This window comes from Rhododendron vialii, chromosome 1a (assembly GCF_030253575.1).
Source record: "Rhododendron vialii isolate Sample 1 chromosome 1a, ASM3025357v1".
Taxonomy (NCBI): domain Eukaryota; kingdom Viridiplantae; phylum Streptophyta; class Magnoliopsida; order Ericales; family Ericaceae; genus Rhododendron; species Rhododendron vialii.
In genome coordinates, this window is record NC_080557.1 from 9164265 (window position 1) to 9191940 (window position 27676).

Here is a 27676-nt window from a genome sequence, read left to right on the forward strand (position 1 = left end):
CTTCACTCGCTTTGCGTTACAGTTAAAACTTAAAACAGCGCGAGTACGAGGCGTTCTTTCGCTTTTCGGACAAGAAGAGAGAGAGAGAGAGAGAGAGAGAGAGATGGGGTGGATCGGAGATGCCGTCGATTCCGTCAAATCGCTTCAGATTCGTCAAGTCGTCTCGCAAGTCGTCAGTCTCGGTTAGTATAACCACCATTTATTAACGTACATGTGCATGTCTTTTGAACTCAATCAAATCATCTGTTGTACCTTTGTTATTTGCTCTGCATTTGTTCCCGAACGAAATCGTTTGTCTTCATTGAGAAACTGAATTTTTTGTTTTGTTTTAGTTCATTTGGAAGATGGGTTTATCTTGCCGTGGTGTTTAATTTAGGGCATCAACTAGCAAGACTTTGATTCATTTAGACCAGCCCCAAAAAGACCTTAATCAGTGGAATCATCTCTCATCAAGCAGTAAAATTCTCTTCTTTTTTTAATTACTCATATGTCCGGGCCAGCTTACACGTGCCTCGACTAATCCGGGGGGCCAATCCCACCATCAACTTGCGGGGAGCCCAATTAAAGTCGACTGGCCCCCAAAGGAGGTAAGAGGTTTCGAACTTGAGACCTTAAAAGGGAGCAAATCCCCGAGTCTCAAGCCTTGATCATTTTTTATTTTGTTGGTCGTGGAACATTCACACCGATGTTCAAATTGTGACATGAAAGAAGATCAGGAATCCTTTTTAAGATTTTGTTCACCCATTTGAAAAGGTAGATGAACCTGCCTTTATTAAAACAGCGGCGTGCTGCTTTAAAAGCTTCACTATTATTTTGAACACCTACAAAGATTGTTTTTTCTCCCTTTTTCGGTAGGAGGATATGTAAATGTTCAAAGCAAGATAAACAGAAACTATGCGAACACCCGGGGCTGATCCCTGAGGTTACTAACACCAATAGTGTCTTTAAAGAGATTCCTTGCATGTGGCGAAATATGTTAAACAAAACATGTGGCAACCTCGAATTACAACGATTAATCATTGGCGTATTAAGTCATGCCAACTGCCAAGTTTCTTCAGTAGGAAAGGGAAATCCTACGCTGACCAATGCGTCCTGGGGTTGGTAAGGTGAAAATGAGCCACATCGAAAAGCAAGAAGCTGGAATAATTCAGAAAGAGAGTGGCGCCTAGCGAAGCAGAAAAGAAAGGAGGATCTGACTTGTGTTTCTGTATCTTGTGTCGGTCATTCATAACTGATCCACTAGTGCTGGTTACAAATGGACCTTTAGGGCTCACATGCCGAGAGAGGGTTAGACGAGAGGGACACCATTGCCATATGGTAAGTGTGTAGGTTTGCAGCATCACGATTTCTCGTTACTCATCTTATGATTCTCAAAGAAGTATGACATAGCTTTAACTGGTAGTCACGTTATAGTAACTGCTGCTTGTACTTATTGTTGTAGTTAGTTGGGCTTTTATGCTGGAAGAAATTTGCTACTAATTACGTTGTTAGTACCCTTTCTTTCACCTCCGAAGTATGGAGGGGGTATACAGGGAAAGAAGCATCGAATGGGTCATTCCCCTTTAGCAGTCTGTTAACTAGCAGTCCTTGATCTTGATCTCACTATTTAACTTATTTGAAGGATCTTCAAGTGGTCCTTAGTAGTCATTATTGTAAAAACTAAAGAATAAGCTCTTCGTTTTTGGTATCTGAATTTGTGGTCTTCCTTTTTGAGCTTAAGTGATAATGCATCACGTATTTTCTCAAGTTTATAGTATGATATGGAAAAGAAAGTAAAATTTTCGTTTGAAAGTTTTTGTTACTGCTACGGGTTGAATGACATGGCTCATCTTTTAGCTTTGTGGAAAAAATTAACAATAGGAATCTCTAACTGCATTTGCTTAAGCATGTTGAAAATATCATACAGTGTCGATATTTTATGGACTAGTCCTGTACGCATGTGCAAATGTTCTGTAAAAGACAGATGGATAACTGGTGATTGTCTCGTAGCATTGTTGATATCATGCCAGTTTAGATAAAGGCTTCGGGTTTCTTTTTTATATGAATTGCATGAAACATGCGTCTGTGTTCACCTTGATAAAAGCTTTTATCTATTTTTTAACATGCAACATTCCTCTGAACATATGGTGTTCTTATTCAAATTTTTTTAGGTATGATCGTCACTTCAGCCCTGATAATATGGAAGGGACTAATGTGTATAACTGGTAGCGAATCACCTGTTGTTGTGGTGCTTTCCGGGAGCATGGAACCCGGCTTCAAGAGGGTGAGTCATTGGCAGAATAGTCGTTTGATTGTTTCTTCTTGTCATGCAACATGATCTAAGGGAGTCATGCAATATGTTTTCGGAATGTTTTTGTTGGTAATATCTGAAGAAGTTAGCTCTTTGTAGTTATGTATTCCTGTGACCATTCACCATTACTTGTAATTTCATTGGTTTCTTATAATTTCTCTGTTTGAATATATGCCACCTCAGAGCTGCTGTATCCTTCCATCCTTCTTTGATTTAGGTTTGATGTACTTGCACTTTATTAATGACTCCAGACTTCGAGTACCTGCAAGTTTATGTACCTCATGTCCAAATTGGAATGTATGATGATTGATTGCCCATTCTTTTATTATGGGCACCGCAGTGTCAGTTTTTGTTCTTATAAGCCTCTGAAAGCCCCCTTTTCAGTTCCAATTTTTTAAGTTTCTGTGTGGTTTTAGGGGATATCTCATTCTCGCTGCTAGCTAATTTCTGTTAAGTTAGTTCATGCTAGCTTCATATGAGGGAACTTCATTCTGATTTTTCTTCAGTATGAATGGGTAACATTTTAATTTTCTTTGCAGGGTGACATTTTGTTCTTGCATATGGGAAAGGATCCTATTCGTGCAGGCGAAATTGTTGTGTTTAATGTCGATGTAGGTTCCTACACCCAAGCTGCTATGCTTTTAAGTGTTAATTATTTGAGTTCCTTCTTTTTGGAAGTTATACATTTTTTTTTTCTGCTTGTATGCATAATCTGTTTCTTCAAATGTAATATCATTCGATAGATTTAAATACGTGAAATTCATTTTCTTATTTAATTTGATTTTGAAGCATTGTCTTGCTGTTACACAGAAAGGACATGCCAGGGTAAACATACAACTGTTATGAAATTTTGTAGTCTCAATCTTTTGCAGTGTGCCGACTGATTCCTTGTATGATGGGTTTTTTTTAGATGACTTTAGCAGTAATTTTTTGGCTTCTATAGCACAGTCTTTTCTTTGTTTGCAAAGTCCAAGCCGAGAAGAATAAGCACTCTAGTTTAGAATTTAGATAGTGACTCTGTCAGTATAGCATGTTTTTGGCTCATCTGACAGCATTATACAACTCTGGGTACACGTCTTTGTGTTTTCTTAGAAATGAAATGATGAAGAAAGAAAAGCAGAGTATTTGTTAAATTTAGGATGTCTTGCTTTAGTGAAGAAATTCAGCTAAATGACATAAGTGATGTCAATTACCTTTGGCATATAACTCTTCCAGAATTTTAACAGTCGAGTATTGGTCTATGGCTTATTCCCCATAATGTGATTTATGAATTGGTATTGTTTATTGATGTGATTATCTCCCTTCATGACTAGACTAGCCACATTTGCCGTTTGGACTCTTGTAATATGTCTTGCTAATCTAACTTTTCCTTATTCTTGTTTTCTTGCGTAGGGACGTGAAATCCCCATTGTTCATCGGGTAATTAAGGTAAGAATATTGTAAATCCTTTTGCGTTGACCTTTTCGCATTGAATGTTAGCTATCAATTTCTTTTTCCTTTTTTTTTTCAATATGGTGCTGATATTTGAGAAGTTTCTAGATAAGTTTTTTGGTCATAAATTAGTGCAGTCCATGAACCAAAATATTTTTAACAGCATCAGAATATCTGATGGGGAGGTAATAGAAGCATTTATCATATAGGAAAAGGGAAACAATGACAAACATCATAATATCGAAGTCACCATAATATGCATGACTGATGGTGGGGTTCGTGTGAGCGTGTGTGGTACTGGTGGTGGGGACCTTGGGAAGATCTTAAAAGCATCTGTATTTTCAAAAAGGAAACGATGGCAACCATCATTGTTGCAATAATCTGCATGATATATCTAGTGACTAGTCCTTAAAGCATATCTCTCATTTCATTACTCTCTCTCTCTCTCTCTCTCTCTCTCTCTCTCTCTCTCTCGCCATGTGTGTGTGTGTGGCATGTGTCAATCGTAATAATTGGATAGTGAAAGGATGTCCAAAACTCATCCACTTAGCTCCTGCAGTCTACACCGAAGCAAAATTCTGGAGTTAAAAACTACATTAACAGGATTTGGGAGAGAATTCTAGATAAACACCTCATGGACAAAATGAACCTTCTCAATTTCGACAATTTTCTCTATCACTCCGTCCATAGAGTACAGGGACTTTGCCCGAACATAGATTTATCTGGAAAGTGGATTGTTCCCGTACGAGGATTGGGAAGAAATTGCGGTTTGCCACATACCCTATATTATGGTAAGATAGGGGTAAGTTTCTGAAGTGTACAGCATCAAACTTTACTTGTTTCAAGTGATAAAGCCACAATGGTATATAATATGTTTTTGAGAATCTTCATTTAAGACACATATCTAGGTGCACTAGGACTACTTTTCTTGATTTGTACTTCAAAAGGTACTACTCCATTCGTTTTTTAGTCGAACACTATTAAACTCTTTTTATCATAAGGTAGAAGTTAAAGAAATAAAAACTTAGGAAATGCTTTGGAATGCTAAATTCACCATTTTTTAAGCGGAGATAAATAGGAAATGCTAAGTTAAAGAAATAAATAGGAAAAGTTTGTGAAATGCTTAGAATGCTAAACTCACTATTTAGAAACGGAGATGGAGAGTCAAATGCTTTGCTAGGTTTTTTGTGTCTCTTGATATTAACCCTAGAAAATCAAGAGCCGATTTGGAAAACAGCCCAGGTACCTAGAAGAGAAAACATTCGTGCCTCCAAAAGCTACCTAATAGCTTAGAAAATGGCCCAGTGACTTCAGGAATGGAGGGAGGGAGAGTATCCAATCATACTAGTTAACTAAGCTTCCAAGTAAGGCATGCAGTTTTGAAACACTCTCAAGAAGTCTGTCAATGTTGCAGATAAGAAGGGTTGAGTTTGTTGCCCAGTCATGGAAACTCTATCAATTTCTGTTGTATGATTGTGGCCAAGTTGATTCCTTGCTCCAGCTTTTCCATTTTCCTTTAAACTGGATAGCCTTGTGTCTTTAAATCTTTACTTCTGAATTGTAGGTTCACGAGCGTCAAGATACAGGTGAAGTCGATGTCCTCACGAAAGGTATCACTCTGCCTAATCTCCAAGTTAGAAGTTAGTCTCAGCTGACCAGAAGCTGATAAATTTTATTCTAGTAAGAATTCCTGTGAACATTTAGGCTGTGTTTGGATGTGGGATTGTGGAGATTTTTCTGAAGGCTAGAGAAAAGGTAAGGGATTCTTCTTGGAGAAAACGTAGTAGCCTCCTTATCCGTATTTTCCCTTCAAAAATGCCTCCACGAATCCAAGATCCAAAAACAGCCTTAAAGAAGTCAAAAAACAAGGGGATCCTAGAGGCCACAACAAAATCTCAATAGTACTCTCACGCATACAACATCACGATCCTAGAGATTGGAGTAATTATATTTGCCTAAGGCTTTGTTTTTTCCAGAACATTGGGTTCTCTATTTTAGTTGTTAAGCAATGCTAATTCATTTGATGCACTAGTTTTCATCGTGGTGTTGGTTGACTTTATCAGGAGATAATAATTACGGGGACGATAGGCTTCTGTATGCGCAAGGCCAGCAATGGTTGCAAAGACACCATATCATGGGGAGAGCTGTTGGGTAATAAACCTTTGAGCTTTTAGCTATAAATTTCTTTTTCTGGCAGTCAGAATAGCGTTTGTTAGTTTTGTGCCAAACTTTTGTGACTTGTTGATTCTTCTCGACAAGACGAATCGAAAAAGTAATGTTGTGTTTGGATGAGTTTTTGAGAAATTTTTTATGAGAGTAATGATTGGAAGTAGGGGTAATGAGTGGTGAGAGATAGAGATAGAAATGAGAATAATAATTGGAGATAGGGATAATGAGTGGAGAGTAATGATTGGAAGTAGGGGTAATGAGCAATGTTTTTAAATCGGGATACGTATCGTGTATCGTTTTTTCATTTGTATAGTTTGTATTGAGATATGGATTGTGTATCTTGAGATACGTTAGGAGTTTCTATTGTGTAGTTGGACAATATTTTTGGAAGAGAGAGAATACTAAAGACGAGTGGGGAAGGAGAGTATTTGTATTACACTTGAACTCAAAACTTTTTTTTGGCTTGGTACAAAATAGTTAGAACCTATCCCTATTTGTTTTTTTGGTCAAACGAAAATTCATGCATTAAGTAAAAACGAACATAAACGTCATTAGCCCGATATTCGGCGTACTAAGATTATAAGACGACAAAAAGGCTACAAAGCCGTAGACTTATGTCCTGAGATGGCCAACACTCATGGCATCCGCCAGGGCAAATTCCTTAGCTGCAAAAGGAATGGAGTGGAGTTAGTTACAATCAAATCATCTTCTTGTTGCGCGCCAAGTCTGGCAAGACAATCTACAGTTTGATTTGCTTGTCGGTAGATGTGGGTTATGTGTGGCCCGTGATCCTCGATCTTCTCCTCCGCTGGTGGTTTGATGGTTATTGAGTTTTCTCCTAGCCTGCACAGGGAGCACACGACTAAGACCTGGCCGGGGTTGTCCCGGCAAGGCCCTCCGGCGAGAGGATAAGTATTGTGCAGAGAGAGGAGGCAGAAGACAATGAGTGTGAGTCTGTAGTACCACGTATCTCTTTAGGGTTACCATCGCCAGGTATTTATAGAGCTCCCTGACTTGCTCTCCAAGCACAAGCACGTGCCTTGCGCGGGCCCGGCAATGTCATCGTGACGTCACCAAATAGATCTGGTAACCGTTTTTAGGGCTGAGCTGGCACACCCATGTGCGCTCATGATTATCCCATGGCTTAACCGTCTCCGCACCTGGGCGGGCATGTGGCCGCGCGGGTGGCCGAGCCCAGAAGAACTTGTCGGTTGCCTAGCTTGAAGGGAAGCCGAGCCTGAAGGGGATTCGGGCTAGGCGACATAGTCCGCGGAGCCGACCCCAAATGGTTGCCGAGCTTGGCGTAGATCCTCCATCGCCGGACGCAAAGCAAAAGCAGAGTCGATGACTGGTGTGCCTCGGCTCAGGCCGAGCACAGATAGAGTGGATTAGCCACCCTTACTGCGACTGGCAGCAGCAGAGGAATAGAGGTGGTCAATGGTGGAATCCCAATTAAGCTCGGCCTACTACAGGTTATAGTTGAATTTGTTCCATCAGCAAGTCTTCTCACTTCTACAATAATGTGGCGATGGGGTGATCAGGCGGAGGCCCCTCATTGCAGAAGTTTATTGCCACACTTGAATCGGACTCTAGGGTGACACTTGATATTCCTTTCTAAAACATGACTGTGAGACCTCTATAAATAGCCCATATTTCAACTTCCAACTTCCAAGCTGCTAGTGCCAGTTGCTTTCCCATATTAGCCTAGAACTCACTTCCCAGAGCTGTCTCTAAGAACTCCTCCATATCCAGCTGTGTACTGCTTAATGGAACCATCCCTATTTGTATTACTTAATGGAAGACTGTAGTACGAAGATATTTTGATACAAGATAAATTTTGAGATAATTCTAGAATTACACATGAGACTAATTCTTAAAAAAAAAAAAACTCTGGATATTTCGCAAGGATATTCTTGAGCTTCTAGAGTTAGATATTTTAAAGTTTCTAAAAACTAGATATTTATATCTTTTTCGATAATATCTATTATATTTGGGTTTTGTCAATTGGAACTTTGTCAAAATACCTAAATTTTAGTTTATGTTTCAACAACGTTAATCATAATTAAAATATAATTAAGAAGTAGATACACCTAATAATACCAACAAACTAAGCTTACATTTAAAAAAAAAGAATTAAGATGTAAAATTTTAAGTCTCTCAACTGGGACCTATTACATTAAGGCTTTATGTTTCCTTTGTTAGGAAAAGAAAAATAAGACAAAATACAATGCAAGTATGGTTCTTTCTTTTATACAAGATCTTTGAATTTCTATCAAAGGGTTTGAAAGATGTCATAATTAGATTAAACGGCTTGGATTAATGCATTTGGGGTTCCGTTTCTTGAAATAAAGTCCGACTTTTCTTGAATAAGTAATCGTAGGATACGTATAGAATTAGAATACGCGTATAAATCGTAGGATACACGGTCGTAGAATTTTTATACAAAAAGGATATACATGATGGAATACATATCGTGTATCGTAGATTTTTAACAACTATGGTAATGAGAATTTTTTGAATTGGAATTTTTTTTTCAAAAAGGCAAACGAACAAGGCATAAATTTTTTTTACTTTTACCCAAATAGTTTGGGAAATAATCACTTTTAAGTAAAAAAAAAATTCAAAAAAGTCGACTTTTTTTTGGGTGCTAAAAAGTGGTTATTTTCCAAAATATTTGGTTTAAAAGTAAATTTTTTTTACTTTTCTGATTCATCTTGACTTACTTCTGATTTGTCTTGACGAGACGAATCAGACGAGACGAATCAGAAAACAAAAAAAGTGAGGCACAAAACTCACAAATACGAAAGAAATTCAAATAAGGACAACTAAAAGTTATAGAAAAAGTTAAGTGGAATGGGGTAATTCTTCTATGTTTTTGTTGCTTTTGATTATCGGTTTGTTATTGTCTGCAAAGAATGCATCTCCTGAGCTGCTGCATGACTTCATTATATTATTGTTAGTTTTTATATTTTTTCCCGCGTCTTCTGCAGGTTCTTACCGTATGTTGGTTGGGTGACTATTATCATGACCGAGAAACCTATCATCAAGGTTGATTTCTTCTTTAACTTCCATTTTTTCCTGTTGATTTTCGAGAAACACGTTACAACAAAATGCTGCATGCTCAAAACTAATCTCACGCGTTACCGTGTTGTTCTTCTTTTTGCAGTATTTACTTATAGGGGCGCTGGGACTGCTGGTCATAACTTCAAAGGAGTAGGAACTCAAGTTTACCCCATGATCTAAAACAGAAACCCTTCAAATCTAAGCAGAATTTTTCTTTGTTTGTAAACTGGTTGTTAGCATTGAGACGCTATTTATCGATGGAAAAAATTTTGTGCTCTCTCTCCTGGGTTTGCATGAGCACTTGCTTTAATTTTGTGGGCCGTGGCGTACATGCTTGTGTGAAAAACTCCCTTGGGTAGTTAACTGATCGCCCAAAACAAGCCTAGGATCACCCATAAGCAGAACAGCAGTGTTTGTTAACTGGGAAATAGCTGAATGCAAGCTTGTTAGAGTTGGTTCCGGATTCATGCAGCTCGTTGCTACGCTAACTGTCAAGTTATGCTTAGAGCTGGACCGAAGATTGTTCAGGTTCGATTTTAAAACTTAAAACAATATTCAATCGAGTTGATCACAAAGTGATCTAAAGTAACTTGACCAAGGTTAAGGTGGTGGTTGTGTTGTATAAGTAGAACAAATCGAGTAATAGCTTGTTTGAACTTCTGATTTTAAAGTGAGTAATAGCTTGTTTAAACTTTTGATTTTAAAGCGAAAAGGCACGAAGGAAGAAAGAAAATAGAAGTTGGACATAAACAAAGAAAAGTAATGAGAATTGATGAGTCCTTGAGAAACAAATTTCACGCATACATTGTGCTCAATATTTATCTAAATTTCTCGTTCTTTTCTCTTAATTTTAAGTTTATATTTGTAGTAACAAAGCAAATACATGACCAATTTGTTTGTCTTTTCTTTTTTTTCTAAAAAAATGTTTGTTCGACGGGTCTGCCATGGGTGAAGATCGGTTTGCTTTTGCACCTTGAGGCTTTCAAACCGGGTGGAACTCGGACCTCACGTGAGCTGTCGGTCTGAACCCATGGTAGGCTTTCGGGGGTTTGGTTGTGGCTCTTTATGTGACGCCGTAATTTGTCACCTTCATTATCAATGAAAATTACGGCTTTCTATTAAGAAAAATACTATTTATTTACGGAGGTGTTGTAAATTCGTGAACTTTCAAAAGTGTTTTGTATGGTTGGAATGTTAATGAAATTATTCCGGGGATAACTCAACTCCGAAATTTTTTTATTAACATCCCGACCGTCCAAAATACTTTTGAACGGTTGTGATTAGTTAGTGCTGCAAACAAACTATTTTACTGCATCCGGTAAATAAGTACTTCGATTAAATAACATGAAAATTCTAGAAAATTTAAGCCAAAACACAAACAGCGAGAGAGAGAGAGAGAGAGAGAGAGAGAAAGAGACGACTTTCTCCGATATTTCTCTTCTTCTGCGCGGACTTTGAGTTGATTCTTCAATTTGCAGCATTTGCTCTCGGGGTCTCAAACCCTAATCCATTCCTCCCACAATTCTCACCCACCCTTTTCACCAATTTACAAACCCAGTTTCACCCCTCTGTCTATATATCTATATATTGATTTTGCAATTCCTTTCGCGGGTTTGTTCGTTCGTTGCAAATCTTGGGTTTTGGTTATGGACGGAAACAAGGACGAGGCACTGAAATGCATGAACATCGCCCGCAGCGCGATTGGATCCGGCGACCGAACCCGCGCCCAGAAATTCATCACCAAAGCCCAGCGACTCGACCCCTCCCTCTCCCTCTCCGCCTCCGATCTCCTCTCCAATCTCGACGCCCAGCCAGGACCCACCACCAAATCGCCACCGCCGCCACCTTCGGCTCGGCCTAGGGTCAGGGTTTCGGCATCCGGGTCTAAACCGGAATCATCGGATTCGGCCACCTCTGTCGCGTACACCGAGGAGCAGATCTCGATTGTGAGGGAGATTAAGAGGAAGAAGAATTACTATGAGATTCTGGGTGTTGAGGAGAGTTGTGGTGTCGAAGAGATCCGGAAAGCGTATCGAAAGCTTTCGCTGAAGGTTCATCCGGATAAGAACAAGGCCCCGGGGGCGGAGGAGGCGTTTAAGGCCGTATCGAAGGCGTTTCAGTGCTTAAGCAATGAGGAGAGTAGGAAGAGGTATAAGCTTGTGGGATCGGATGAAGAAGTTTTTGAAAGACGGGCTGCTGCGCCAAGGCGTGGTGGGGGGCAAGGGTTTTTTGATGGGGATGTTGATGCTGAGGAGATATTCAGGAACTTCTTTTATGGAGGTATGAATCCAGCTGGTAGAAATACACAGTTTGGTAGCTTTAGCTTTGGACCTGGTATGGGTGTGAGAATGGGGAATAATAATAGAAACAATAATAATAATGGGAATAATGGGTCTGTTGGACTTGCTAAGGCTTTGATTCAATTGCTGCCTGTGCTTCTGATTCTGGTGTTTAGCTTTATGCCGTCGAACGATCCGGTTTATTCAATTTCGCGTCAGTATCCTTATCAGTATAGGTTTACGACACAAAAGGGTGTGAATTATTATGTGAAGTCAGGGGGGTTTGTGCAGCGTTACCCTCCTAATAGCCCTGAGAGGGTGAGGCTTGAAGAGCAAGTGGAAAGAGATTATGTTTCGATTCTTGCCCACAATTGCAGGCTTGAGTTGCAGCGTTTTCAGTGGGGATATATACGAGAAACACCGCATTGCGACTCATTGAAGCAGTTTGAGGCCGTGGCAGGATGACTTGATTCGAGGTCTGAATTGGCTTCTTATGCTTTGCTTGTTAGTTTGACATGGCTTTCTGACGGTTTTAAGGTGCAGCTTTGATTTGTACTGTGGATTACTGGATTGTTTGTTGAATAGTTGCATAGGTTCATAATTGTTTCCTCTTTGGATAAAACTGGAATCTTGCAGATGGAGCATATAGCTTTTGTTTGAAATTAATTGGACTTACGGTCTATATATGTGTATGTATTCATGCTAGTCAAGCAGTTAGGCTTATGTGTATGTTATTTCAGTCTTTCTAAGCATTCGGGTGCACTATAGGTTCTTAATCACTCAATCACACCAAGCACTATATCCTTAAATGGCTTATGTTTTGCGCATTTAGAAGATTGAGGGTGAGTTGTTTCCGGTGACGAAGGAGGGAGACGCATGGTGTTCATTGGGATAGAGCATGTGAGGTGGGCAGGTGCTGGGTAAGTGGGTAACTGTCCAGGCACTAATCAAAAGAAGATGGTATTTTTCTTAGTATCAGGGAGCTCCTAAAATGGTGCCCCTCCCACCTTAGGAGCATGCTCTTTCGCTCCCAACTTAGGAGCTTGACGGGAGCCCACTCCCATGTCAATGGGAGCACGTTGCTTACGAAGATGGGAGCTTTTGTTCGATCCTTATATAGAAAAAGAGGGATTTGTCATTTATCACTTGGCTTTATAAATTGGTCTTCGATTTAACTCATATATGAAATTATGAAGCTCAAGTCATGATATCTTGAAAAGAAAATGATATAATGTAATGCTATCTCATTTCTTACACTTATGGTAGACTTGGCCCATGTTTTTAATCCCTAAAACGATTGTACTTTTAAAGTCATATGACTCATCTTCCATGCTACGTAATTTTTGTAACATATGTAACCGTTCACGTTCTCTCCCTTGGGAGCTTCTATATTCACCCGCTCCGGCACGCCCACCCACTCCTGCTTTGTGCAACTAAGGTCTTTTCAAATATGGAAACAGATAGCTCGCCTAGGTGGGGTTGTAGTGGACCAGAGGAGATCACATGGTGTATCCTATTTTTTTTTCGCCGTAAGGAATTATCGGAGGTGTAATTCATTCTGTTTAGGCCGACAGCCAAAGGCTCCAAATGAAGTAGGATGGCCTGGATTGGGACTTGAGCATAATGTGTGAAGTCCCTATCGTAATTACATACACAAGAAGAATAGGGTATGTTGCCAGCAATACAGCGTGAAGGAATTTCTGAGACTGCTTTTTTAAGGCACATGGTAGTTTACAATAGTGTATATCTCCTCTCTTTGTAAATGGAAGGATATTTAATTTCATTAATTACGTGATATAACACCTTTGTTATGTGCTTTCTTGTTTGCTGCCTGTTTTATGTCAATTTCCAATTACGTACAGACCAGTGAAGTGCCATGCGATCGTTCCTAGTCTTTTAGAAACTGTTTCTGTAAGAATCAATTTGCGAATGGCAATTGTGAGCATGATGTCAGTATGTGCCATGGGTTGCTAAAATTCCTCCTTATTTTTTGGGTAGCGGCAGTATCTTCAAATTTCTTACTTATCACACCATTGCCATATATGTGCTTTCAAGACCAATTTTGGGGACCTATGCAGTCCAAATTTCAAGCTACTTAACTATATTTTGTTTCATATGGCACCTATTCCTATCGTTGCTATTAGCCTATTATTGAGATTCTGGTTATCAGGCTGGGTATTCAGTGGCTCCCTTTATCAAAATATATCCATGTGTAGATGGTCAAATTAAGAGCCTCTTGTTCAGGGTTTATATCTTGGCTCAGTTTCATATTACTAGCATTATGCCATTCACGCCCTCACAGAAAGACAGTTTTCTGTTTTCGTATTTCATAATACGCCCGCACAGAAAGACAGTTTTCTGTTTTCCTATTTCTTCCTTTCCCTTTCCTTTTCTATTTTGGGGAGAAGCACTTAGGATGGTTTAAAAACTGTCGGGTTTTAGATGGCGTCGTCCTAAATGTTTTAAACTTCCTTATAAAGTGGAAACACGTGAAAAATGAGCATCCTACATTTTCTTGCGACATGATGTTTAGTATTGTGGAGCACACCGAGCCACATGGCTGCAGAAAGCTTGTTGCAGATGGTGCATTTTTTTGATAGTCTTTGTGTATTTCTCTAGACTTGTGTTGTGACCCTAGCTATATGGATGTTAGTCTAGGGCAACGTAACTTTTATTTTTTCTTCGTCATAGTGAAACAAACCCAGTCACTGGGGATGGTGGCCATAACCGTAGTTGACTGAACCCCTTAAATTATGTGCTTCTTGTGTGATTGTTCTGTTTTGTTTGCATTTGTATTTTTCTTCTCATAGATTCTTGTCAGGGTTCCGCATATTCAGCATGAGTGATCCTAAAAATTCGTAAAGTTGTATAACTACTAAGAAAAGGTTGTACTATTTGATCATAGGTTTCTCAGTAGTGACAAGAGTCAACCCAATTATGACATAGGCAGTGGCAGAGCCAGGATTTTGTCGGAACGTATACTTATTATATCATAAGATTTTACTTTCCAATACATTACATTTGTACATTGAAATGATTCTAGCCTAAAGCTGATTATTTTGTTTTTTTCTTCAAGCTACTTCAATTTTCACGTGCTTATTTTTTATTTATGAAAGAAATTGGAAAATGAGAATGTAAAATAACCGTTTTTTATTAAATCAAACCAAAATTATTAAGATTATAAGTAGCTGTACACAGATAATTATCAATAATATTCAAAATCAAGTATATACAAAATAAAAATTTTAAAACTAAGACTCTCTGGGAGCCCGGGCCGGGGCCCCCTCGGGCTCCAACATAGCTCTGCCCCTGGACATAGGGAAAAGAACAGAAATGATAAAATCAAGGAGTAAACTCTGTAGTTGCGCACGCTTTGTAGCAAAACTATTGAAGCAACAGAATGATGGGTAAAGATGTGCGAGTTACAGCCAAAGTGAGGAAGATACTTGTGATTTTCTCCTCTAGACCTAATATGGATGTTAGGTATTTGGTTCAGTTTCTGCTTCCAGTGATTCTGATTCTGCACTTTCTTGGCTAAAGGGATTCTCGATCATACCCTTGCGAATTTAGGGTTACTACACAAAAGGGTTTTAGTTTGTATGTGTGGTCATCAAAGGGGTTTGAACTTTGAACAGGGTTACCCGGTTAACAGCCCTGAGCAGGTGAACGTCGAAGAATAGGTAGGGAGAGATTATGTTTCAATGCTTTCCTATAATTGTCGGATTCAGTTGCAGCTTTTCCAGTGGGGATGGCTTGATCCCAAGGTCCAGATCCTTTTGTAATGGTGTTCTTTTGAAACAGTTTCAAGTACATTTTTTTTTTGTTTTGTTCAACAATAAACCTATGTTAGTATTGCATATGTACCCCATCGGCCATCATGGATGGAAATTGTTCTAATCCAAATTTTTATGATCTGGATGTCAGTAAGTCAAATTGGTTCTCGGTCTATTGGTATTGCAAACTGTTGATCTTACTACAGTCGTAACTATAGGATGCATTTGGCCTGCTTATGTGTGTTTTGAGTCATTTCTAACCATGTTGTGAAACATCAGCGTGCTGTTAATCATTCAAGCGCTTAGTCTGCTTGAACCTGAGAACTGCATCGACTATTATTCATTCAATGGCGTGCATTTTGCAGGATTTGAAGAAGAATGATAACCCTGGATGGAGTAACCAGAGTATCAACCAGAACAAATTGCAGTTGAAATTCTTGACCGAGTTCGTTGTTTTCGTCGTGATCACTGATGATGGTTACGCAATATATTCAATAGCTTTGTGATTAGACCATATTTTCAATTTGTGCACACTCTCGGGAACAAAATGTACAAGAGGGAGGATTGATAACGACTGGACTTTGTGATCCAGCTATTTCTCATGCTTAATCCATTCGTTGCTCAAGTATCAGTGTATAAAGAGGGAACCCTCTTTTACTTGTTCTTGAATTGTATAATGAGAAGGATCTTGATTTCGTCGAACAGATATCATTTAAGAAAGCTAGTATGACCAAAAGCAACATACTAATAATGTACACACAAAACAGTCCATGCTTTCGATGGTTCCTCAGCAGTTGCCGCAATGGTAAGAAGCTTCGATTGAATTGACCGTAAGCTGATTGACTGGGACTGATAAACAAGCTATAAGCTACTCAGAGAGAGAGAGAGTAACAACACGTATCTTATTGTGAGTAATTAGAAATTTATTAATATCAATAATGATTAGCCAAATCAAATGAAGGAATCAAGTCTAGCCATAAATTGATCACAGAAGTCAAAGCCGTGCATGTAAATGTGTTCATATTCAATTGTCAGTTGTCACGGTAGTTCCACAATTGACGATGCTTTCCATAGAAACCGATCAATGCCAACCTAGTGATTAGAGTCGAATTGGGTATTTTCCAAATTTTTAGATAGTATTTGGAGTTTGAAAAAGGAAATAAAAAGAAACACAGTCGGGAGAAAAACAGTCGGGCTTGTGGCTATTTAGCTGTCAAGTTTTTGTGCAAGGCGTGAGGCGGTGGGACACGTCTCCAGTAGTTCATGCATGAATAGCTTTATAAGCTACTATTGTTGGACCTTGTCTTGGAATTGAGTTGTATAGCTTCTCATTTATTATGACTTGGACCTTTTATGGTAGATATTGGTATACAAACTCCCTTCTCAACTATTTGTTTGGTCATCAACTATTTCTGCCAATGATGAGATGAATGGGGTAGACATAAGGTGGTATTAGAGCACCTCATTCATTCCCCACTCATATATTCTTTAACGAAAATTATAATTTACCATCTCCAAAAAAAAAAAAGAAGAATCCACATTAATTCACTTACTTGTTTTTATTCGCTCCATATTCAATTTATTTGTTAAATGTCAAATATGTAGTGTGTGCTGGAGTTTTTGACACTTGTATATATTGAACCATTGCTATGATACCACCTCTGTTACGTCTCAAACCTGTGTAGGCTACGTGACCGGCCGAATCAAAGTACATAATACATACTATCCAAATCAAGGTGGTTCTTTATATTTTTTTTGTGCATCCATCGTGCTCTTTGTACTATCCAAATCGAAGTAGTTTGATGTTATAGGTTACAATCCAAAGGAGTCTTTCATAAGCCAGCCTTGCCAGAGAGGGCTGATGCAGGTATTGTTAGAAATCAGATCCTGCACAAGACACAAGCGAAGGTAATTAGCAAAAGTCCATCTTGTATGAATTGTTGTGCAGAAGCGTTAAACAAATCACTAACGACAAGATTTGTGTTGATATATATTCAGAAGAACGGATCAAACCGAACAAGTAGAGCAGAGAGAACGAAAATTGAGAACACAAGCTAGCGACAAAGATTTATGTGGCTCGACTTATGCTTGGCGTAAGCTTACATCGATCCACATGCAGTCGCACGTACAATCATAGACTGATTCATCGTGTTTCAACATCTCAAAGAGGAGGACTAGCTTACTGAGAATATTCGACATTGATCTTGGCATTGGGATTCCTGGAGATGGCATCGAAGGCCTTGCTCGACAGAGTCAGTGTCGCCCGACAAGGATTTGTTCGGCACACATCGACAACTTGGATTACAATAGATCCGTTCTTGCACGGTTTCCTCTGGCCGCTGATGCACTTCAACCGGTATCTTCGCCCACATGCCGCCCCATTGTCCCACACTCCATCGCTTGCTGCAGCGAATAACCCCCCTTCCGGGAATTGCTCTTGGTCGTAACCCCCGCACCTTGTTGCTGCATCAAGAAAAAGAAAACAAAAACGAAAACGAAAAACATTTAAAGACCATCATCAATAGTACTAAAAATCTGAACTCATTTCAATGTTCCAACGTACGTAGATATGGCGGATCGTATGCTATCGCCGTGCCAATGTCTCCAGAAACCGAAACGATGTCAAAACACAACAATCCTGCCACTGCAACTGCTAAAATGAACCTCATTTTGCTCATGAATTCAATTGCCAGATTTGAACTGAAGTTCGATAAATTCACTACTTATCCAAGGATCTCCACATTTCAATCATATTTATACTCATTAAGTACCCAGCAAAGCAGTTTTGAAACGTGTTTAATCAAGAGGATTAGGCGGCGGCTTTCTTCGCGTTAGTGCACTAATCTCTTGGGTTAAACTAATCACACATTTTTGTTGGCTACTGGTATTTTCCATGCCCGCACAAACTGATGGATCTGTCACAGTATTGTTTATGTGCTTTAGTGGTTGCTTGATTTTTAAGTTGGAATCCAACGTCATTCCAAAATCAATCTCCTTCACTAGTAGAGGGCTTAATGCATGCTTTTGAAATTGAGGCATTCTTGAAAAGATTGTTCATATAGATTGTACCAAGGGCTGACAAACGAATGGAAGTACTCGAGTTAAAAGCATTAATGAAAAGAGGAAAACTATTTCACGGAGCTTTTCGTGAATAGTGGTTTACGGAGGTGAATCACGTCTATCCAATGGAAAACCCCTCTTCAGAAAAGTTATATTAGGATCCGGACCGTCTAATGCCGAAACTAACAGTTGAGATCAAACGGCTCCGTAAATTACCTCTTTACAACGGCTCCGCGAATAAGCCATACTCTAATGAAAATATATCTATGTTAAAGAGGTTAATTGTAAAGTAGATATACACTCATGAATCTGAGTTTGGTTTATAATTGGTACCAAGACTTACTATATTTTAAAACCAATGCAAGACAGCCTCATCCAAAATATCATCAACTTTCGAAAGGAGGAGAATTCATACGATTTCTATACATTTGAAGCAAGTTGGAACAATTTACCAAATTTTTATGGGGTCAAAATAGGAAAATTTGACTGCGAATTATCAATTATCCGTGCGAGAAATCAAGTGAGGGGTCATTTGAGATCAGTTTATAGAACCTAAACAAACCAAGCTCGTGCGTTTTTTTAAGTTGGTTAAGCTTAATTTCAAGCAAAGCTTGAACAAGCTTGGCTATTGGGGCCAAGGCCACCCCAAATTTAAAAAATCCCTAATTACCTAAGTCATTTTTGTTGTTTACGTATAGAAAATAACTTGTCGGCATCCCCATAACTTTTTTTTTCTTCATATAATTGTATTTTTTTGTGATATTGTCGGCACTGAATTATTCATATGTAGTCAAAATAATTGAAAGTTTATTTAAATTTGGGGGTAAGTTGATAATATAGGGCAACAATCCAAAATAAACTAGGCCCAATAAATTTTCAACTAAAATATATGTTTATTTTATATAGAACTTGTACCCAACCCACCCTTCCCCACCCCCCCCCCCCCCCCCCCCCCCCAAAAAAAAAAAAAAGAAAAAAGAAAAAAGAAAAAAAATCTTGGTATACAAAAAATTTCATGGCATTTTTGTCACCGCTGAACTAACATCTTAGAACCGCCCCTACACACGAAAATATTTTGTTCCAAAACTTTGGTCCAATACGGACTTGGGCCGCGATAGAAACTCTACACCCCGGGCTTTGGCTATGAGATTACATTCGATGCAAGTAGGGGTGATAAAAGTAGTAGAATGAGCCAAACAGGTGGTTGATCAAGTTTGGTTTGAAAACTTAACAAACTCTAAAGCATATTCAAGCTTAGCTTGTTCATGTGACGGGCCGATCTCAAATAAGTTTTAATTGAGCCAAACATGAGCCAATTTCAAATAAATCGAATTTTTTATACGTCATAAGTCAAACAAGCCGAGTAATAACTTGTTCAAGCTTGATTTGTTTTCCTAACATACAAATCTTAAATGAGCTTTTACCAAATGAACACCAACCCGAACTAGAGTAGCCTGGTTCGTTTATCAGCCCTAAATACATGGCATCTCACAACACGTCTGCTATTCTTTCACATGGTATAGTTTCTCAAAAGACTTGAACAGATTAATCAGCCGTCAATGCTTTTTGACATTTTAGTTTGAGTACCCACAGAAAAGTATAAACTGTTACTAGTAAGTGATAATCACAATCTGTCTAGAATATTACTTTGGGATAACATTTGATTTTCAAAAATACAATCGCACGCCTTCTAATGATTCCGTAATGCAATCAATAACTGCAATGCGCTTAGTGGAAACCATGGTCACAACTCCATACTCGAGTTCAATTTTGTTGACCCTCGTTGGTGGGAGTGAGCGACAGTTTTTCCGCGGATGAGAGTGAGAGTTTCAATATAATTTTGTTCACCTTCACTGAGAGACGGTAAGCAACACTCTCACGCTCGTTGGTGGGAGCGATAGTTTTTCCGCAGATGAGAGTGAGAGTTCTAGTATATTTTTGCTCACCTTCACTAAGAGATGGTAAACAATACTCTAACACTCGTTGGTGGGAGCGAGCGACAGTTTTTCTGCGGATGAGAGTGAGAGTTCTGGTATAACTTTGTTCACCTTCGCTAAGAGACGGTAAACAATACTCTCATGCTCGTTGGTGGGAAAAACACTTTTTCCACCAGACGAGAGTGAAGGTATTGAACAAAATCCTTCTCTTTGGACAATACTATAGGTTGGGTCCAGCCATTCAGTTGACTTGAGTGGGAAAGTCGCAGAAATCTGCTTCAAGATGATCACCACTGAAATGAAAATGGAATTCCTCTGTACCTTTGTGAACTGCTAAGCCATGATTTTTTTTTTTTTTTTTTTTGACACATGGGAGATATCCCCACACTTAAACGGGACGAGACTAATCCATTTAAGACCAACTGCAAGCTACTACACACGCGGAAAGACTAATCTACCTAAGACCGGCTGCAGGCTACCAACACACGGAAAGCAGTTAGAAGTAGCTAGTTGGGTGCTAAGATATGATTGGCACATCAAGATCAGTACGCGTTGACGTGTTCTTGAGAAATATTAAGAGAGACCCCATTCAACTAATTATAAATCCAGGGATGTGGATCCAGTCTAAATCTAGTGATGTGGAATTGCATGAATCAGATACAGCAAAAGCCAAGGCCATTTTAGAAAAGCTAGCTGCATGTTGGAATTTTTTTCCTTTTGGGTGGGGGGTAAATTACTATAATGTTACCTGATAAGTTACATTCCAATTCTTGCTGAGATAATAACACACTCACACTTATTCTTGCCTGCGCTTTGGACGTGGAGTTTGTCAATTATTCTTGTTTTGACGAAATTTGTAGTACTCCTCCCGACGTTTACAAATGACATATATGGTTCGGCATCAATGCAAAACACGAATATTTCGGACTGATATTTAGGGGCGTTTTTCGTTTCTTTTGATTTCATTTCGGAATGAAGTGATTTCTCAACTACGATTGAATTCGAACATAGTTTGTCGTCAAACGACCATAATATTCCTCACCCATATGCGTAATACCAGCGAAAATGAACATAACTTCGACTTCTTTTGCGATTAAACATAACTCCTTATTCTCTTTGTTCTTCATTTGTTTTGTGGGTTTATTTTTGTGGAGAGAGAGTAATGCACTCTATGAATGCCAGTTCCAAAGTCAAATTTGTCTTCCATCTGATCTCTTTTCAGGAGCCAATAAAACTAAAAATGAGCATTAATACTCTATTCTCTCGCGACTGATTTTGCTCTGCCTACCTCTTTATGATATCTCTAACAATCCCACTACACAAGTATCTCCAAATTAACATGCACCTCCTTTATATCTCCTCCTTATCCAGCTTCTCTTTTATCCTCGTACATTTTTTCCCCATCGAGCTACCTCATCGCTTTGTTTCATAGCTCTCTCCACTGCAGCACTCAATCTCACCGTCCGTCTTGGTGAGATTGAGAGCGTGGAGGGAGCGGTAAAATAGAGTAGTGGGGGTAGACTTTTTGTTTTTTTCCTCAGCAAAACTACGTTGACCGCTCAACATCTCACCGTCTATCTCAAAAATCAATGGTCTGAATTTTAAAAAAACTCTTCTAGAGAAGCATTAAACTCTTCCTGGAATTTTTTTTAAAATCCAAACCATCCAAAATACTTTTGAATGGTGAGATTGAGAGCGGTGAATGTTGAGCGGGAGCGTAAATTTTTTGTTTTTTTTCCTTATCTAGTACACATCCATGTCCAACTAATAAGATAGAGATGCACAAAAATTGACACACAACCCTTGATATCTTCAAGTAGTTAGTTAACCCATTGTGATGATATAACCGATCAGAAAGAAATAAAATGTAAGAACAAAAATACTTTTAAAACCTCTTTGAAATGGTCTGGTCAGTCATATACCAATTCTTGCTGAGATATTTAGATACTTATCCTTACTAATCCCTTTTGAAATTGCTCTGTTTTTTTTTTTTTTTTCGATAAGAGCATCCACGGTGGAATAAGCAAAATAAAAAGTAGTTAAAATTAGCAATATTTTATAAAAAAAATACTCACATTAGAATAATCAAACCTAGCACCATCTTAACAATTCATCAAATTTTGGTAATTGAACAATCAAAACTAACAATATTTTGTCAATAATCAAATTAAGCGGACCTCACCTGACACAAGCTAACCTGAGGCCTCCTACTTGGGCAACACACGTGTCTTAATTGGTCTGGCTAAAAAAACTGGGTGCACGTCCGTCGTCCAACGCGCCTTCTCCCTCCTCTTTCCTCTAGGTTCTCTGCTTTCCTCTTCAATAGTCTCACCGTTGCTTTCTCTTCCTACCACAAATTGAAGGTCGTCCCTCTCGATCGACGGGAATCCAACTCACGTTGCATCAAAATGCTGCAAGCTCAAACTCATCTCACTCGCTTCTGAGTCAATATGATATGTTTAGGGAGGTTAAAGTACTTCTAAATTATTAGCAGAATTCTTACCGTGTTGTTCTTCTTTTTGCAGTATTTACTTATAGGGGCGCTGGGACTGCTGGTCATAACTTCGAAGGAGTAGGAACTCAAGTTTACCCCATGATCTAAAATAGAAACCCTTCAAATCTAAGCAGAATTTTTCTTTGTTTGTAAACTGGTTGTTAGCATTGAGACGCTATTTATCGATGGACAAAATTTTGTGCTCTCTCTCTCTCTCTCTCTCTCTCTCTCTCTCTCTCTCTCTCTCTCTCTCTCTCTCTCTCTCTCCCTCCTGGGTTTGCATGAGCAATTGCGCTTTAATTTTGTGGGCCGTGGCGTACATGCTTGTGTGAAAAACTCTCTTGGGTAGTTAACTGATCGCCCAAAACAAGCCTAGGATCACCCATAAGCAGAACAGCAGTGTTTGTTAACTGGGAAATAGCTGAATGCAGGCTTGTTAGAGTTGGTTCCGGATTCATGCAGCTCGTTGCTACGCTATCTGTCAAGTTATGCTTAGAGCTGGACCGAAGATTGTTCAGGTTTGATTTTAAAACTTAAAACGATATTCAATCGAGTCGATCACAAAGTGATCTAAAGTAACTTACCAAGGTTAAGGTGGTGGTTGTGTTGTATAAAGTAGAACAAGTTGAATAATAGGTTGTTTGAAAATTCTAGACAAGAAGACAAAACACAAACAGAGAGAGAGAGAGAAAGAGACGGCTTTCTCCGATATTTCTCTTCTTCTGCGCAGACTTTGAGTTGATTCTTCAATTTGCAGCATTTGCTCTCGGGGTCTCAAACCCTAATCCATTCCTCCGACAATTCTCACCCACCCTTTTCACCAATTTACAAACCCAGTTTCACCCCTCTGTCTATATATCTATGTATTGATTTTGCAATTCCTTTCGAGGGTTTGTTCGTTCGTTGCAAATCTTGGGTTTTGGTTATGGACGGAAACAAGAACGAGGCATTGAAATGCCTGAACATCGCCCGCGGCGCGATCGGATCCGGCGACCGAACCGGCGCCCTGAAATTCATCGCCAAAGCCCTGCGACTCGACCCCTCCCTCTCCGCCTCCGATCTCCTCCCCATTCTCGACCCCCAGCCAGAACCCACCACCGAATCGCCACCGCCACCTTCGGCTCGGCCTAGGGTCAGGGTTTCGGAATCTAGCAATGAGGAGAGTAGGATGAAGAAGTTTTCGAAGGCGGGCCGCTGCGCCGAGGCACGGTGGGGGGCAAGGGTTTTTTGATGGGGACGTTGATGCTGAGGAGATATTCAGGAACTTCTTTGATGGAGGTATGAATCCAGCTGGTAGAAAAAGGCGGGCCGCTGCGCCGAGGCGCGGTGGGGGGCAAGGGTTTTTTGATGGGGACTTTGATGCTGAGGAGATATTCAGGAACTTCTTTGATGGAGGTATGAATCCCGTTGGTAGAAATACACAGTTTGGTAGTTTTAGCTTTGGACCTGGTATGGGTGAGAGAATGGGGAATAATAATAGAAACAATAATAATAATAATGGGAATAATGGGTCTGTTGGACTTGCTAAGGCTTTGATTCAATTGCTGCCTGTGCTTCTGATTCTGATTCTGGTGTTTAGCTTTATGCCTTTGAACGATCCGGTTTATTCGATTTCGCTTCAGTATCCTTATCAGTACAGGTTTACGACGCAAAAGGGTGTTAATTATTTTGTGAAGTCAGGGGGGTTTGAGCAGCGTTACCCTCCTAATAGCCCTGAGAGGGTGAGGCTTGAAGAGCAAGTGGAAAGAGATTATGTTTCGATTCTTGCCCATAAATGCTGGCTTGAGTTGCAGCATTTCCATTGGGGATATACACGAGAAACACCGCATTGCGACTCATTGAAGCAGTTTGAGGCTGCGGCAGGATGACTTGATTCGAGGTCTGAATTGGCTTCTTATGCTTTGCTTGTTAGTTTGACATGGATTTCTGAGGGTTCTAAGGTGCAGCTTTGATTTGTACTGTGGATTGTTTGTAATTGTTTCCTCTTTGGATAAAACTGGAATCTTGCAGATGGAGCATATAGGTTTTGTTCGAAATTAATTGGACTTACGGTCTACATATGTGTATCTATTCATGCTAGTAACGAATAAATACGTGCCATGGAGTTCATCAAATTGTTGATCTTACTACAAGCAATTTGGCTTATGTGTATGGTATTTCAGTCTTTGTTAGCATTCGGGTGAACTATGGGTTTTAATAACTCAATCACAGTCTTATGTTTGAGCATTTAGAAGATTGAGGGTGAGTTGTTTCTTGTTTGTCTGGCGAGGAAGGAGGAGAAGCATGGTGTTCATTAGGATAGAGCATGTGAGGTGGGTAGGTGCCGGGTAAGTGGGTAACTGTTCAGGCACTTATAAAAAAAAAGAAGGTATTTTCCTTAGTATCAGGGAGCTCCTAAAGTGGTGCCCCTCCCCCCATAGGAGCATGCTCTTGCGCTCCCAACTTAGGAGCCTGAGGCCGGGAGCTCGCTACCATTGACATGGGAGCACGCTCCTTACGAAGATGGGAGCTTTTGTTCAATCCGTAATCCTTACATAGAAAAAACAGGGATTTTCATTTATCACTTGGCTTTATAAATTGGTCTTCAATTTAGCTCATATATGAAATTATGAAGCCCAAGTCATGATATCTTGAAAAGAAAATCATATATTGTAATGCTATCCCATTTCTTGCACTTATGATAGACTTGGCCCATGTTTTTAATCCCTAAAATGATTGTACTTTTAAAGTCATGACTCATATTCCATGCTACATAATTTTCATAACATATGTACACATTACGTTCACGTTCCCTATCTTGGGAGCTTCTATATTCGCCCACTCCGGCACGTGCACCCACTCCTGCTTTGTGCAACTAAGGTCTTTTCAAATATGAAAGCAGATAGCTGGCCTAGGTGGGGTTGTAGTGGACCAGAGGAGATCGTATGGTGTGTCCAATTTTTTCCCCGCCGTTAGAAATTAATTGAGGCCTAATTCATTCTATTTAGGCCGACAGCAAAATGGCTCCAAATGAGCAGGATGGCCTGGATTGGGACTGGAGCATAGTGTGCGAAGTCCCTATCGTAATTACATACACAAGAAGAATATGGTAATGATACAGCATGAAGGAATTTCTGAGACTGTAAGGCACATGGTAGTTTACGATAGTGTATATATCCTCTCTTTGCAAATGGCCTTATTTAATTTCATTCGGTATGTGATATAACACCTTTGTTATGTGCTTTCTTGTTTGCTCCCTGTTTTATGTTAATTTCCAATTATGTACAGACCAGTGAAGTGCCATGCAATCGTTCCTAGGCTATCAGGAACTGTTTCTGTGAGAATCAATTTGCAAATGGCAATTGTGAGCATGATGTCAGTATGTGCCATGCGTCGCTAAAATTCCACCTTATTTTTTGGGTAGCGGCAGTATCTTCAAATTTCTTACTTATCACACCATTGCCATATATGTGCTTTCAAGACCAAAGTTGGGGACCTATGCAGTCCGAATTTCAAGCTACTTACTATATGTTGTTTCATATCGCACCTATTCCTATCATTGCTATTATAGAGATTCTGTTTATCAGGCTGGTTATTCAATTTTGAAATGGAGTAAAAAATATTCATGTGTAGATGGTCAAATTAAGAGCCCCTTGTTCAGGGTTTATATCTTGGCTCGGTTTCATAATACGAGCATTTGAAGTTGGTGTCATCATGCCAATCACGCCCACACAGAAAGACATAAAGAGTTTTCTGTTTTCCTATTTTATAATAGGGAAAATTTCAGTTTGACCCCTTATGGTTTGGGCCGGGTGCAGACACACCCCTCCTGCTTTGAATATCACCACATAACACCCTGTGGTTTGTGGACTAATGTGCACAGTTAGAGTTTCTGTCCAATTTAATGGGAGGTGTGCTTCACTCGCCAATGTGCTTCACTCACCGGTGAAAGGGTGGGGATGGCAGTGACAAGCAGGGTAAAGAGGGCATTGGGGCTGAAGATGTTACGACGGTCGCAGTGGCGGACGAGCTCGTTGGTGTTGGGCAGCCATGGTGGAATTGACTGAGGCTGCCGATTCGGATTTAGGGGCTACCAGAATTTATTTTGTGTGGTGGGGTGCAACGGTTATGGCCGGGTGGTGGCAGGTATGTGTATGGTGGTGGTGGTGGTGGTGTGAAATTTAGGGTTTTGATAGGAGTTTTGGGGAAGAAGACCTGGTGTTAAATTTCACAAGGGCATTAGAGTCATTTCGCAAGTTCTGTTAACAGAGTTGGATGTGCACATTAGTCCACAAACCACAGGGTGTTATGTGGTGATATTCAAAGCAGGAGGGGTGTGTCTGCACCCGGCCCAAACCATAAGGGGTCAAACTGAAATTTGCCCTTTATAATATGAGCATTTCAAGTTGGTGTCATCATGCCCGCACAGAAAGACAGTTTTCTGTTTTCCCATTTCTTCCTTTCCTGTTTCTTTTCTATTTTGGGAGAAGCACTTAGGCTGGTTTGAAAGTCAGTTTGAAAACTCAGGTTTTAGATAGCGCCGTCCTAAATATGTTTTAAACTTCCTTATAATTAAGTGGAAACATGTGAAAAATGAGCATCCTACATTTTGTTGCTACATGATGTTATTGTGGAGTCTGAAAGGTACAGTTCACCGAGCCACATGGCTGCAGAAAGCTTGTGGCGGATGGTGCATTTTTTTGATAGTCTTTGGGTATTTCTCTAGACTTGTGACCCATGGATGTTAGTCTAGGGCAATGTAACGTTTATTTTTCTTCATCATATAGTGAAAAAAAACCCAGTCACCGGGGATGGTGGCCATAACCTTAGTTGACTGAACCCCTTAAATGTTGTGCTTCTTGTGTGATTGTTCTGTTTTATCTGCATTTGTATTATCGTAGATTCTTGTCCGGGTTCCGCATATTCAGCATGGGTGATCCTAAAAATTCCGAAAATAGTGTGGCTACTAAGAAAAGGTGGTGCTATTTGATCATAGGTTTCTCAGTAGTGATAAGAGTCAGCCCAATTATGACGTAGGGAAAAAAACAGAAACGATAAAATCAAGGAGCAGACTCCATAGTTGCACATGCTTTGTAGCAAAACTATTGAAGCAACAGAACGAGGGGTAAAGACGTGCGAGTTACAGCCACAAGTGAGGAAGAGACCTGCGATTTTCTCCTTTAGACCTAATATGTATGTTA

At 39.7% G+C, this 27676-nt stretch overlaps 4 protein-coding genes across 6 annotated transcripts in view; 3 read left to right on the top strand and 1 right to left on the bottom strand.

Moving 5' to 3' along the window:
• Positions 1-22703, top strand: LOC131304403 (uncharacterized). Of its 2 annotated transcripts, none has more exons than XM_058331637.1 (8): positions 1-182; positions 2151-2263; positions 2830-2901; positions 3683-3718; positions 5286-5331; positions 5785-5872; positions 8881-8938; positions 22528-22703. In XM_058331637.1, exons 1-8 carry the CDS (start codon positions 104-106, stop codon positions 22576-22578), a joined length of 543 nt encoding a protein of 180 aa, XP_058187620.1. In that variant the 5' UTR covers positions 1-103; the 3' UTR covers positions 22579-22703. The 2 variants fall into 2 exon arrangements, with proteins under 2 accessions (XP_058187620.1, XP_058187614.1); XM_058331631.1 differs by lacking the exon at positions 22528-22703 and adding an exon at positions 9057-9230.
• LOC131304388 (chaperone protein dnaJ 49-like) overlaps positions 10307-27676 on the top strand; it is a 17856-nt gene continuing 486 nt past the window's right edge. Inside the window, exons 1-2 of one of the 2 annotated variants that reach the window (XM_058331612.1) lie at positions 10307-11708; positions 15371-15709. In XM_058331612.1, coding sequence (XP_058187595.1) covers positions 10600-11697 — 1098 coding nt within the window. In that variant the 5' untranslated portion in view covers positions 10307-10599 and the 3' untranslated portion in view covers positions 11698-11708; positions 15371-15709. Of the gene's footprint in view, positions 11709-15370; positions 15710-27676 lie in introns of those variants that run through there. The other variant, XM_058331621.1, reaches the window with a different exon arrangement.
• LOC131304426 (EG45-like domain containing protein) lies at positions 16640-17783 on the bottom strand. The gene is made up of 3 exons (XM_058331657.1): positions 17569-17783; positions 17189-17468; positions 16640-16892 (listed from the first exon to the last, which is right to left on the bottom strand). Exons 1-3 carry the CDS (start codon positions 17681-17683, stop codon positions 16886-16888), a joined length of 402 nt encoding a protein of 133 aa, XP_058187640.1. The 5' UTR covers positions 17684-17783; the 3' UTR covers positions 16640-16885.
• On the top strand, positions 23147-24610 carry LOC131304431 (chaperone protein dnaJ 49-like). The gene is given in 2 exon segments (XM_058331668.1): positions 23147-23664; positions 23666-24610. Coding segments are annotated over 2 exon segments (942 nt in total). The 5' UTR covers positions 23147-23421; the 3' UTR covers positions 24365-24610.

What these genes read in the sequence shown, in the direction of transcription:
- LOC131304426 (XM_058331657.1), bottom strand. Translation starts at nt 17,683, where the DNA reads ATGAGCAAAATGAGGTTCATTTTAGCAGTTGCAGTGGCAGGATTGTTG. An exon ending in ATACGATCCGCCATATCTAC is followed by an intron (nt 17,469 to 17,568) that starts GTACGTTGGAAC and finishes TTCTTGATGCAG; the next exon opens with CAACAAGGTGCGGGGGTTAC.
- LOC131304403 (XM_058331637.1), top strand. Translation starts at nt 104, where the DNA reads ATGGGGTGGATCGGAGATGCCGTCGATTCCGTCAAATCGCTTCAGATT. An exon ending in CTCGCAAGTCGTCAGTCTCG is followed by an intron (nt 183 to 2,150) that starts GTTAGTATAACC and finishes AAATTTTTTTAG; the next exon opens with GTATGATCGTCACTTCAGCC. An exon ending in ATCATGGGGAGAGCTGTTGG is followed by an intron (nt 5,873 to 8,880) that starts GTAATAAACCTT and finishes CGTCTTCTGCAG; the next exon opens with GTTCTTACCGTATGTTGGTT.